At 40.7% G+C, this 14716-nt stretch overlaps 1 protein-coding gene across 1 annotated transcript in view; it reads left to right on the top strand.

The window, feature by feature from the left end:
• The window catches only part of plcl2 (phospholipase C like 2), a 40653-nt gene extending 27002 nt beyond the window's left edge, over positions 1 to 13651 (top strand). Inside the window, exons 5-6 of the mRNA XM_080039130.1 lie at positions 8578 to 8687; positions 10121 to 13651. Coding sequence (XP_079895256.1) covers positions 8578 to 8687; positions 10121 to 10351 — 341 coding nt within the window. The 3' untranslated portion in view covers positions 10352 to 13651. The remainder of the gene's footprint in view (positions 1 to 8577; positions 8688 to 10120) is intronic.
• Positions 13652 to 14716: the final 1065 nt, after the last annotated feature.

The following is a 14716-nucleotide window of genomic DNA, read 5'->3' as shown; positions in this document are numbered from 1 at the left end:
CAAAAGATGATTGAACAACATCAAAGCTACAGATGGCACTCTACATATACAAGCTTCTGCGCCAGATACTCCATACTGGGCAGAATCTAATATCTGTATTTCATGTGTTTAGGCAGTTCTGTCTTTCCAGCCCATTGTAACGTTATGCATTATGATTTCATATGGCCAGGGGGGAGTTTTCTGTGGAGTAAAGTAGGACTGTCTCCTTATAGTCAACCAAACGTTAGTAGACCAGAAAGGTCAAGATCTCTTTGGTAGCTTAGGCACGGGGGAAAAAAATTCCTCACTGACTATACCTATCTAACAACATGGCGGTCATCGTGCCAGACTTTTGCTGGAGACTCGTCTGAACAGAACATGGAAGATAATTAGCTTAATATCATGACTTTAAAAGCACCAAATGACTTTCTGTGACGTTAGTTTATCATATGAAGAATTGTCCGCCACTACCATTGTATTGTATAGGTCAATAAAACAGAAGGCTAATTGACCTAAATAATGGCTACTGTTCGACTAAGAAAATTCTAAGTCGGGCAGCCCTAAAGGAAAGTTTGATTTGCAACTCATCAGTGAAGGTTCTGCTGTAGTCAAGAAATATGCACTTAGACACAGCTTCAAGATGGAAACTTTTGGCAGAGGATGCTGTCAGGGCTGTCTGTTCTATTCAATTGAGAGGTCAGTCTTTATTCTGTGACAATCTGGTTAAATCTCTGTAAAAACCTGTTACTAAGAGTACTTTCATCTTTGACATTATGTGCTTTATAATGCAGCGGTAGGCTATTTATCACTGAGTAGGCCTTCTGGAAGCACTGTGTGAGAGTGAAAGGGAGGAAAGATGGACCATTATTACCATGGCTGTGCTTTATTGGTTTCCAGATGGGTAAACACATGCAATATTCAATTACTTTGTTCTTGGAACATCAGAGAGGAGGAGGAGGAAGAGGACTTTGTATTTTAACGAATGTGGATGAAAGGCTTTGTGCTGTTTTTTCCCTTGGTGTTTTCAGTTCAACCACCGTCCTAGCCTTTAAGAGTCACCAACCAATGGCATCAGGGTTAGGATGAAGAGGTGCTTGAGTTACTGGCATCGGAGAGATCCCTGAAGCCCCTGGTTTAGATTTGGCTAAAGCATGTGGAATTTAAAATGGCTACTGTATGAAATGAGTGAGTTTTGTCTTTGTTCTTTAGATACAACTTACAATGACTTTTCACTACAGCCTCTGTCAGCATCTTTCTTATTCTATGTCCAAGAACACAATCTGTTATGCCAGCAGTTTACAGATCTGAGGTGTGAAATTATTTATAATCTATTATGTACTGTGCGCGAATGTCTTGGCTCTGCTTACATTAATATTACACACGTTTATGATTCAAAGGGCACATATGAGCTCATAAGTGTGCATATGTGTTGAGTATTTTGCTGCACGTATTCTCTTATCTTCTACACTTGTAGAAATGACTAATTTGGAATAATTGTAAGTATTTCAGCCTAAAGGCCAGGACACACCGGCCCGATAATCGGCCATCGGACATGGTCGGAGAGTCTGGAGGGGGTGGGGACACAAATCTGTTTGGTGTGTTCGGTGACGTCGGCCGTCGTAGATGTCGTCGGGCTTCTTTTCAGCCGATTCAACATGTTCAATCGGCGTCGGGAAGTCTTTCAGTCGGAGCAATTTGATTGGTGGAGGGCTTGCGAATCAGTGAAGCCCGGAAGTGAGGCGGGTAGCACAAACAGCAGTGACACGCAGTCAATGTCGTAACACTCTCAACACATTGTCTGGCATCATTTTGTTGGCTTGATATTTAATACTTGGGATCATGAGGACCGAAGAAATCACCGGCTGTCCCATCACCGGCTGTCCCATCATTTCCGGCTTCCGTATTTTTTTCGGCCACAATACAGATTAGCGCCGCCTGCTGTTATTAGGTCCCCCGCAAGCGCAGAGCCTACGGAAAGTTTGTAGTTGGCTCGGTGTGTTCTTGGCACTTTTTTGGCCGCAACTGGCAGACTGGAGCTGCCTGAATCGGCAGACTCCATTTTCGGGCGACGGTCGGTAGTCGGACCGGTGTGTCCTGGCCTTAAAGGGATAGTTTGGAATTTTGGACATAGGGCCTGATTTCCAAGTTAGCCTGAGTGTTATTTATCATTGGAGACAGTTTTCAACACATTTCATTCGGTCCTTCTAGTTGCAGAGTTTGCTCGTGCTAGGCTAGCGCACGGGATAGGGGTCAAACAGAGCTGCTACTAAAACAGTCTTACCCACTCCACAGCACACCCGAGGCTAATCAATTATAACGCTAGACTACAGATGTAAATGTTTGTGTTGATAGAATAATGTTAGAAATAGAAACAACCTTGCATATTGAGAGACTTGGTGTGTCTCAACAGCAGTGTTTATATGCGGCAGCGGCGGACTGATACCTAGGTTACCGGATCTATAATAGGTATTTCACCTGCCGCTGTCATTGCTACAGACGCAGAGTAGCCTACAGTGCACGAAGGAATTTTATTAGCCTATTCAATAAACAAGATATGGCCACGTTTGGAGGACTTAGCGATGCGTCTGCTTTTGAAGATGATTATGAGGAATTTGTTGTATCCACCGAACCGTACCTGTACGAGCCGGAATACACTGATGAAGAACTGAGAGAGATGGATGCTCAAAGGGCAGAAAGAGAAAGCGTCTTAGAGACGGACAGCCCCCGCTGGAGCTGCAGTAGAGGACCGGGACAGAACAACGGGAGTTTGCAATTAGCCCAGCCAGGTACCTGTAGCTATACCATTAGCTAACGTTGTCACTCTCCAAATTGCATGTCATCATCAATCTATCAGTAGGCTAACATTATGAAAGGGGCAAGCTTTATTAGCTAGAGTAGCTTACCAAAAGTTATTACCTGTTCATCAGTGCTTGTTGGTGCATCTGAAAAGACAGATATGGCACCGCATTCGCTTTCAGGGATTTCTTATTGTTATTTTCTCGAAGTCGTCCGGTCTGAAATGATCGCTATAAATACACCGTTCGCGAACAGTTTCCGCCGGTGTTGTCCAAGCCAGCCGCAACAAGCCACAGTTTTGTCCTTTCTGGATCTTGCACTGGAAATGTGTGGAAACGTTGTGGTGTCCATCTGTAGGGTTTATTTGTACAATTCCTGAATGCACACTGACGCACCATGTTGCCTAGTCGTTCGTTTCAGTTTCTGTCCCACGCTGCTCTTTTTACTTTCTGCTGTAGTGATTCGGTTACATAGCAAAGTAAAATTCCGCTTCTGCTGAGAAAGTAGTCCCTCAAAATGCGATAATTCATGCAATGCGAGGTTGTTTTTATTTCTAAAATGATTCTATCAACACAGACATTTACATCTGTAGTCTAGCGTTATAATTGATTAGCCTTGGGTGTACTGTGGAGTGGGTAAGACTGTTTTAGTAGCAGCTCTGCTTGACCCCAATCCCGTGCGCTAGCCTAGCACGAGCCAACTCTGCAACTAGAAGGACTGAATGAAATGTGTTGAAAACTGTCTCCAATGATAAATAACACTCAGACTAACTTGGGAATCAGGCCCTATGTCCAAAATTCCAAACTATCCCTTTAAAGGAGAGGTCTGTCAGACATCATTAGATCTTTTTCCACTTCATTACTGAATCACTATCTTTTGACCTGTACAGTGAGCTTGAGCCATTATTGATAAATGCCTGAATCAATATTTTGTATGAAACAATAGTCAAGTGAATAACACAGCAGTGAAAATGCCCCAGGTAGTCCAAAATCTTTTTTCAACCATGCATCTCTCTACGGCTTTTTGTCTCATAGCGCCATTATACAACGTGATTATCTGAAATCAGCTGGAGAAACTCCAACAGCCAACAATTAAAAAACTGGGACACAGCAGATGGCAAACTGACAAACTTGAACATTGACTGATTTTCCATTCTGAACTGACATCATTTTATTCCAACGCCATGTGTGTGTGTGTGTGTGTGTGTGTGTGTGTGTGTGTGTGTGTGTGTGTGTGTGTGTGTGTGTGCTCATGTTTGCATTTATGTGCGTGTGGTGTGGCCCGGTTCACTTGTCTGTGATGTAGAAACTGGGTCAGTACAAACTCGATTCCCCCCTTCACAGCAAGGGGAACTTTCTGGCAGCAACAGCTATTAAAGTTGTGAATAATCCATCACATCAGCTCAGACACTTTCCCCTCAGAAAAAAAAGACGAAAAAAAGAACATGAAGGCGGTGTCAGAGAACAGTCAGGTGTTCTTTTCCCTCATACGAAACTCACTTAGGATCCAATTAACATTCAGGGCAGGTGGGTGGCTGAACCCGCTGCACTCTAACAAGATCATTAGAGAAGACCAGGCTCTTGAATGCCAAGTGAATAAATTATGTGTCGAGCCGCAGTGACACTATTCAGAATACAAAGCAAAGAGCCAATGTTTGTGTTACATATACTGACAAACTTATTGTTTAAAGTGGATTCTCCAAAAAATTGTTTGGATAGTAAAGCATGTAAAGCAGTGCATTACTATACGTTATTGTTTAAAATAGTTAAGGTTATTTTCCTAACATCAAACATTTTATCTTGTTTTTCAACAAATTGATTGTTTGTCCTTTTCAAACCAATGCAGCTTAACACCGGGTTCTACCAGCAAATGTGAGGACTTCCTGCTTTTCAGAGCCATATTTGATAGTAAATTGAATATCTTAAGTAGGGCCCGACCGATATGGATTTTTTAGTGCCGATGCCGATTATTTTCAGAGAAAAATTACGATAACGAATACATCGGCAGATAATTTTGTTTTTAATATAGGGGAGAACGGGGTAATCCGAGCCACTTTTTACATTTGCTCCCCTCTAAGCGAGCTAAAATTATGTATCACTCAAATGTACACATTTCCCATTAATTCAGGATGTTTCCTAGAAATGGGCATTAGCAGAATTTTTTCAAGACAAAGGGCAGTGAAAATATGATTGTTTTAAAAAAAGTTGTCAAGTGGCTCACTTTACCCCAGCTGTGGGGATCCACTTACTTTTTCCACTCTGAAACTACCATAACAACACATATTGTAACAGTAAGAATCCTGAAAGCTAGCCACACATTCCAGAACTAATGTCGGACTAGTAAAAGAATGAAGGGGTTTGGTCAATTAAGCAAAGCAAATTTTCTAAACACTTGAAAGTAACTCTGAACAAAATCAAATACAACATATTATAATTCAAAAGGTTTTAATAAGATTCAAATGAAAGATAGAACCAGTTAGATTAGAACACAGTCTGGGGGTCAGAACACAGGACCCTTAGAGCCAGCTTGTGTCTGGGGGTCAAAGCATAGGAAAATCAGAACCAGCGAGAACAGCCTGGGACTCAGAACACAGGAGAAGACCCAACTGGATTATAACATCAGCCTGTCATGCTCTACAACTAGGCCTACTCTACATTCCAGCCCTGAAGGTTACAGGGAAAGATGAGAAGGTGCTCTTTCCGTGTGGTTGCCCCAGGTCGTCTTCCTGGTGTATTTCCTTGGCATGATGGCTTTTCTACAATGTGTATGACATTAAAATAAAACATATGTTATGTAATATTACATTAAAATATGTTTAAGACTAAACTTAACTTGTGCCTCATGGTGGGGGAAAGTGAGATAGTGGCTCACTTTCCCCCACAGCATTTGGCTCACTTTCCCCACCACCACAAAAAACTACCTCTCTTAGCATTTCAGGCTAATCTTCAGTTATCAGCATCACATGGTTTCATATGTTGGTAGTTCATCAACACGTATGATAGAAGTTTTTCTACTTGATTACATTTGCTTTGGCACAACAGTTGATTAAGTTGACAGCAAGAACATTTACTTTTACATGCAAAATACCTATTTTGGTGAAAAAAAACATGCTTACCACAGCACCATGAGGTCCTCTCTTTCAGGGCCATGGGGAAATGAGAGGGGCTTGAAAACATATATCTCACATGACCACAAATGTTTTCCGTTGCCTAGATACAAGGGGTGGCTCACATTACCCGATGCCTCAGATTCCCCCGTTCTCCCCTATATATATTGAAAAAAAATTACTTTTTTGAACCCTTAAATATATATAAATACTTGTTACTGTCGATAGGTCTACAGGAACTTTTTATTAATTAAAATATGCATTATCTAAAAAAATAAAAAGTGTTACAAATATGTCTAAAGTGACATAACGCATTTTTAAACTCAGACATTAAGCATTTTATGTAACTGCACCCAACCCTCTGGAACTCCCTCCCTCCAAACATCAGCATCTCAGACTAGATAAACTCATTCAAAAGTCAACTCAAAACTCACATCTTTAAGAAAGCATAATTACACCTGACTCCACTCCAAACCTTATCTTTAATTTGTCTGTATTTTTGGTTTTCTTTTTCTGTAAGTACAGTATGATTTTCTATATGTATGATGTTAAGTGTCTTTGAATGACCTCTAATAAAGCACTATATTAATTCTATCAATTACTATTAACAGTCAAAAGATGACTAATGACTCTATTGGTGTCAGGGGGAACTGTCAAGTGTGAATTAATCCAATGTATTACAACGCACCTGCTGCTGCTGTTAATAGGCTAGAACTTTAATGCTATGCATGTAGGCTACCTACGGGGCAGCAATGCATCTCACTCAACATGATTGCTTGAATTTTTCGGAGATGTGCTATAATCGGCCGATTAAATCGGTCGGGCCCTAATCTTAAGGTTTTAAGCTGTTGGTCTGACAAAACTATTAGTAAATCTAGAAAATAACAATTAATTTAACACTTAAATAATTAATATGCAGCCGTGGTTGTCATTATTCTTAATCAATCATGATTTACAGCATTTCCTTTGTGAAGTCTAGTATAGTCTGGTACAGAACTTTGGCTTTTTGAAATAATTCAGTGTTATGAACAGATGCAATCATCTGTCATGGAAGGAATGATCAATAATCCATCCCATGAATTACTCAGGTCATGCACCTTTGATCTGACATTCTACTGTTATTTCATGCTTGAAGATATTCTAGCATCAGTCTTCATTGCGCTGCTGCTCGTCTTGCAGCATTACCTCATAGAGATCAGAGTGCTGAGAATGAGCTTCCCCCCTTTTCTTGCTTGCCAGACTACATACAATGTTGCTAGGCAACGAGAGCCATAGAGGAAGCTGTGCACCTTCTTCAGCACAGTCATGGTTCACGTGCACAGCAGCAGCAGCTCTGTAGTTACAAAACAGTGAGGAGAGAATGAGACAGGAAATAGAGGAGAAGGAAAGTGTGTGATTTAAGTCCTGTGGTGTGATGTCAGGTTTAGATTAAGAATAGGATCAGATTTTTCAGTAAATTCTGTCAGTATTTTGATGATATATTCACGCCTAAGATCTGGTGGCAGATTCATCTGACAGGCTCTAAAAACACCCCAGCCCACACCTATGATGGTGATTTCACACAAAGAGGGTCTCTCCTTCTCACGTGCACACCATGTTTCTATGGCAACAGCACCAACAGGGGCCAGGGCTGCCTCTTGATTATATCAGAGCTGCAAGCGGAAGTGTGTGCATTCTAGGCAGGGGTTTCCACTGCACAAATGTGTTACGCAGTTATGGGCTTTGAGTGTAGCAGGAACTCTGCTCCAGCTCCCTTCTGGGTTCTTAAAATCACCTCACAGTTGCTGCAGTGTCAGTTGCTGCACTCACCACTTAAAGATGTCCCTGCTCAGACCCAGTCATGCAATGGGGTGGGGGAGAGAGGAGGTGGGAAGGCTCCTCAGGAGACAAATCCCTCCTCTGTTTGTTGCCTTGATGCTAATCCACAGTGAAAGAACATCATGTCTGTCTGCCCACTCTGCCTCTCTCCTCCGCTTTCTCTCCATTTCCGGGGCTATTTCTACTCCCTCTCATCCTCACTCACTTGCTTCCTTCAACTCTGCCTTTGAGTTATATTTCTGTTCTGATGTCTAGTCCTGTCCCTTGACATCCCATCAATACCTGGTTTGGAAGCACCCCTGTGCTTTACTTTCCACTTACTAACATAACACTCCCATGTATAGATGTTAGATGTATGGCGATCAAATAACTGACACTTGCTTAATATACCTTCTACCATGATAACATGTTGATTTTTTCACCCCCAGTCATATCCACTATCCACAACGTAGTATGAAATATTTATATTTCATTGGCAGGTTTCACGTCTCAAATCCAATCCCTGGAGATTTGCACCTTCTTTTTTCAGAGCTGACATACCGTAAACCTTCACTAGCAGCTATCTGTTGTTTTGCTCGCTGTTATCACGCTGCAGACATACAGTAAGGAGAGAGGAATCCTTCGCCGCTGCCAGAGAATCTCAGTACTTCCACACACTCAAGCCTTCTGCTGCAGGAGCAGACTGTGAAATGTTGACAGTACATGCCAAGGTCTTTGTTTTAATGGGTTTCCTCTCCGTGACAACAGGCTTAGCACCCAGTCAAACTCTCCCACACTCCAGTCACCTCACAGTCGCTCTTCTGTCACGAAACTACCATGAATTCCAACCATATAAAAACCGACATGACATTTGTTCTGGTTTTTTGTTTTCCTCTCAGCAATGGAGTTTCACGAGAACCTCCAGGACTTGGCTGTGAAAGAAGGGTTGAAGGGCAGGAAGCTGCACAAGGCGGTGGAGAGCTTCACATGGAACATCACTATACTGAAGGTGAGATTATAGGGATTCCTCTGCCTCTCCAACATGTGTCACACGATTTTGTGTTTGATATTCAAGAAGCATGTGCTTCCCACAATGCATTTGAACTGAATTTTAAATGTGTTGTTCATTTGCCTGCAACACACAAGAGATGATGGATTTTCAGAGGTCAGGGTCAGTAGCCCTGGGCAGTTTTTCTCATGGAAAAATTTCCCGTAGCTGCTGGGGGATTTTTACTAGCGTTATTCCAGTAATATGACAGCTCCTGTTAGGGCTGGGCATTAGAGTGGTTTCCAGGCACAGCTGTCATGAACACTATGACTTCATAATCCCTAGCAGCTGATAAGTAATACTTATTGCGTCATTCACTTAGCCTGACTTTCTTATTCATGTTAGCCAATTACTGGGTGAGAGGGACATGTCTTATGTTAGCTACCCAGTATTGAGCGACGTATCCCACTAACTTCATTTGCACTCAAAATGGAAGTGATTGTGGTCGCTATCATGACATTGTGCTAATGTGTTTTCTGTCTCCTGTAATAAAGTAATCAAAGATTATATTTAATGTTGTGAATTACATCAGGAGGCACTGCTATGCCTACTTGAACTTTGGGAGTAATTAGTCTTCTTATTCTGCACCTCACGTATTTACCAAGGGTAGCTATTAATGAATGGCCTGTCTCCATAGTTATTTGTATTTGGTAATTAAGATTACCTCACTCTAACCTCAGCTTCAATTTATTTACTCTATCCCAAGGCATTTGAGGTAAACCAGGCAAGTGTGTGTAATTCATTAAGTGTGCTGCATTCTCTTTCCATGTTTACTCTGTGGCTCTACGTATATGGATCTTATTGTCGGAAGGCTTACTTAAGCAGGCTTGAGATTCTTGATGATCATTTAAAGTGCATTAAGCTATTGACTAAAGGTCCTGTATATTTAAAAATGGCCACTGTCCAACAAAGCGTTGAACTCAGCACAAAATGTTTCCAAAAGACCTTTTCAGACACAATACTGCTGGCCTGGCTTCAGCCTGCTGTGAAATGTAGACGTGTGTCTACGGTCTCAGGACTTTGTGCTTACTTTATGACTGTACCTCAAGCTCAGACAGAGCTTGGTAAAAAGGCTTTCAAGCTTTTATCACCCTCTTCATGGAACAACCTGCGGAAGGAGCTCAAACTTGATGACCTAATAGTCTCAATGAATTAAAAGCCTCTATTGGACATTGCGAATATTTTAATAAATCATTCAAATGTATTTTCTCGATTGCACTTAAGGGTGCGTTATGGATTTGTTCTTGGTCTTGTGTGTTGTGTTGTGACGTTGACTGTTACCGTGTGTGTACTGCTCTCTTGCATATTATATTTTGATCTCAATGAGACTAACCTGGTTAAATAATGGATATAAATGACAAAAATAACTTTGATCTATCCCTCCCCCTCCTCAGGGTCAGGCCGACCTACTGAAACACGCCAGGAGTGAAGTCCAGGAGAACCTGAAGCAGATCCACTACGCTGCTCTGACCTGTAACCTGTCTAAAGGAGGACCGGTAGGAGGGTCTGTAGGCTCCGAGTCCAGGAGCAGACGCAGCCTGGAGGCCATTCCTGAGAAGGCCACAGCAGAGGAGGTGGAGCTCACTGACGAGGACAACTCCTCAGACCCACAGACCCACGTCTAGACCAATACTCCTGTTCCTGCCTCCTGAGCTCAACAAACCCCTCCAAAGCTTTCTGTGTCTTTACCCTGGCATTGCCGCACCACATTCCATCATGCACATTCCTGTATCTCCTCAAGCACATCTTAGACGTCTGACTTGTAATCATCAATAAAATGCCATGACGCTAGAATACAAACCTTCCCTAACTTTAGAAAGTTTGGGAAAGTTTCAAAAATGACTTTCATTATTCCTAAGTCTTAAATGTTAAGCAGCTTTTAAAAAAAAATGATTTGCTACATCAAAATGCTGCCTAGCTATTAAGTGCACACATAATATATAAACCAAATCTTGACGTCTAGCAAAAAACTAAAACTTTAGTGAAAATGCTGAAAGGGATACTGTGTAGACACACTGATTAGTGCCAGTAAAATCCTAACTTCCCCCAAAAAAACCTCTTCAGTCTTAATGCATTCGTTTGTCGCCCTCCAATATTCCCCTGAGCTCTGTCATCTTCCTGGGTGAGCTGGGAGAGCCGAGGGAACGACCATCCACGGGACCGTTTCAGACATTGACCCACTGTTCACAGACAGTGCACTCTTACTCAGTAGACCACGGTGTCAACCCCCCGGGGAGACTTAAAAAGAGAAAGAGCCCTTGATTTGTTGTTAAAGATTTCTCAAAGCACAATATTTTTTGGAGTTATGAATGTAACTGGAGAGAGGGAGCGAGGAGGGAAACGGAAGAACTCAAAGAAAAGAATTGGATGCAAAATGTCATGAGAGTACAGAGCTGTTTACAATACTGAACTTGTCCATGTTCTTGTCTGCCAAAATAGTATAATATACTGTGTATATATGGAGTTTCCTGTTACCTTTTTTTTCCTGCAGAGTGCATCATTTTATTATTGTATACTTGGAAAAATATAAGATTTATTTTATGAAAGATATATGAACATGTCTGTGGAAAAACAAAAACAATTTGTTATCTGTCTGTAGCTATGGTAACTTGTGTTGTCACTAGAGGAAGTGACCTCAGACTTTTCCCGATAGAGAACGACTCCTACATGTGGAGACAGAAGGACTAATAATAGAATGTATTCAGACTGTTTGTGGTGCAAACAACAGCAGCAACGTCTCAAAAAATCCCAACCAGCAACAACTGCATGAGAAGGAACCACAACTGGGTGTTGAAAACATTCACTCAAATAACGAAAAAAAACTGTTTGGACGTTGACACATTTTCTTATTCTTGCATTTCATTTGGGAATATACTGGGCATTCATTTTATGGACCACGGAGTGTACCAATGTAAAACAATATATAATAATTTCAAAGCTCGTCAGTAAAAAGTGACAAGTTAAAAACATATTTTTATTTTTTTTTTGATTATGTTCCATGTGTGCTCCCGACCGATTCAACTGTTATTTAACACACCCCGAAGAAAAACTGGATCTGGCTGGTTTATTAACTCATTCCCCTTGCTTACTTGTGATCATTTGGTTCAGTTATTTCACCGAGCAGAATGATTGACTTTGGTCTCACAGGAAACCAATGAGATGTGTCTGGATTGACCTTTTGAACGGGAGGTCGAGTACAGAAACAAAGACTGTGGTTTTGTTTGAATTGTGCGGTTTCAGCTATTAGTCGTTCACAGATGTGTCCACTTGTGCTTTGCTACATTTCATATTGAAGTTAGTCACTGTTCAATGGGAAAGTGCAGATCATAAACTTGCAGTATTTTGAGATTTTGTCTGGAACACTTTGAGTGGGTTCCCGTCCGCCCGACAAATCTAGTGAGTCGAACAATACTCTGCTATCCATGTGTAAGAAATAAAAAAAACTCAGGTCTGGTGGGAGGTTGAGAAGGATTTGAATTTCAGAGTTATAATGGCTTCACAACTATTCCTGTTGACAAAGTTGTCTTTCATCCACAATTACCTTGTGATTTTCGTGTGCCATGTTATGGTTAACTTAAACCTTATGTCTCAGTTCACAAGTAGGACATGTGAAACAAGCCTTTGTCTTTTAAAATGCCTTTTTTCCCACATGCTGTCTCAATAGTGCTCTTCTTACTACTCATTTAACAGTCCACATTAGTGTCCTTATTTTCCTATATTAGAAAGTTCTAACCTTTTTTCTATGGATCGGACTAAGGATGCTTCAGAATAATAGGTATATGACACATTTGCTTTCTTTGCAAGCTGCACTCAGTGCAACAGTCGCAAGTTTAGGTAGATTTAGCGTATTTTAGCCCAGTCTAATGCAGCAGCCCTGCAATAAATGCTGCCTTCAGGTGAGTTGTAATGTTCAGTTTTTTTCAAAGCTGTGATGAAGAGATGTTGATTGAATTGTATGGTCATTTTGAAGGCTGTAGTTGATGGTAGCGCAGTTGATTATTGAATTATTCTGAAAAGTGTTTTTACAATAGCATCACAAACTACAGCCGCCGAATGATAAAAGCTGAATGAACTACTCTTAACCGGTTTTGACACACACTGAACAACATCAGAAGATTTATTGTCAAGCTGTTATTTCTGCATTGTTCTTAGCTAGGTCAGGTGTAATGTATACACTTGCCACTAAGTGTAACGTAGTGCTAAACAAATTGGATTCTGAAAAAAAAATGTAATTGTTATTTTGATGACCAATATCGCATTTTGGATTTGAACTTGAAATAGAACGACATGCTTGTAATTCTGCTGTACTTACTGGAATTGAAATTGATTCATTGACAGCTCATTAAGTTAGTATCTTGCGAATGGTATATCGTTGACAGCTGTGCTCTGTAGCTGCCTGAACCAATGCATTTCACAAGGTGATATGCTATAGTCAATGGGACGATCTCATTGCAATTCAAAAACGGTTCCCTAAATTGCAGTTTCGACAAGTTGTTCTTGGTTTTTTTACAATGGCTATAACATTGTTGTAAAAGCAACTCTAAACACACAGGCTTTAGATAAAACATTCAGCTTTACTGTGGCCAGGTATTGCCTTGTTGTGGGGGGCTTGTGCTTAACATTGATTTAGTCAAAAAATGTATCACCAGGGAGATTTCAACTATTAAAATCCACAAGAAGTTGCAAACATACCGTATTTTCTTAGTCTCTTGACACAAGGCTAGTGGACTGTTAAATGAAGCCTTTTTTAAATGTTTGTCTGCTGCTCTTTGGTTTGAAATACTGTCCACTTCTCCTGCTGATAACAAACACAACACAGGCGTCTATGAATTTCAGTGCTGTGCTAGTGTATTTATAATTGTTGTTGAGAGGATGAAACAAAAATAATTTCACCTGTACTCCATTCTCATCTCTTTACCTGTCAAGTCCACACATAAAAAAAAATTAAATAAAATTAATAAACAATGTTGGAGAGATTTGTGTGTCTGGTGTGCTCTGTGATTTAAAGCTGTGCTACGCAACTATGTAACAGGAATTTGTGGTCTCTTTATAAACTCTCTCTCTCTGCTATGTCTAAATAATTAGCCGAATATTTATTTAAAGCGTGTCTTTGGTTTTATTTTTTCTTAAGTGGAATGGTTATTGTGGAAAAATGCCAGTGAAAAAAATAAACACACCCTTTTATATTGAAAATCTTACATAATACAACTTTAACTATTTGTTCTGAAAGCAGCATTATTAACGTTCCATTTTTTCATCCCTTACATCCTGTGTTGACAAAGCAGATTAAGCCCAGGCCACACCGCTACACCACCAGCCTGCCCACTGTATCCGACCAGCTTATTACTTAGCAATAGTTACATCTGTGAAATCCCATCAGTGGCCCTCTTACTGCCCACTGATTACCTCCATCCTCTCCTCCCCTGCACCATATAGGACTGACCTTCCCGCTCTGGTCAACGTTTGCTATTGCTCCATATTTCACCTTCAATGGCAGCCATGAAAAGTAAATCACATTGTACCGTCTCTTTGAGTCTCCTTTCCACATGCTCTTACTGAAAGAATTATAAGAACATCGCCCTTGGGTAAAATATCACTCTCGGTTCAAAGGATTATTTAATCTATTTTTATTTCCTTTCCCTAGTGCATTTTACTCTTACGTGCCTGGATATTGGTTTCTTATCCAGAAATTATAGCTCGGTCTCCGATTGCTCTTTTAAGTCACTCAATTAAAACCTTACAGCCAAGGGCCGGAATTGCTAAAAGTTGCCCACGGTTAGCAGCACGTTTAAAGCTATAGTGTGTACATTTTTTATATAAATTCATGTTTATCACTTTACTCAAGATTGATTATGTCTATCAGCTTCACAGAACTCTCTCTATATTTCTCAGTATGGCAGAGTTAACAAACATATGTCTTTCACTGACACTGACACAGGAGCTCAGAAAAATCCAAAGAAGCGCCCTAGAAATGTTTAAAGGTGCTGTAA

This window comes from Ammodytes marinus (assembly GCF_949987685.1).
Source record: "Ammodytes marinus genome assembly, chromosome: 13".
In the NCBI taxonomy this organism is placed as follows: domain Eukaryota; kingdom Metazoa; phylum Chordata; class Actinopteri; order Uranoscopiformes; family Ammodytidae; genus Ammodytes; species Ammodytes marinus.
The sequence above is the reverse complement of the archived record's forward strand: the minus strand, read 5'-3'. Positions and strand labels throughout refer to the sequence as shown.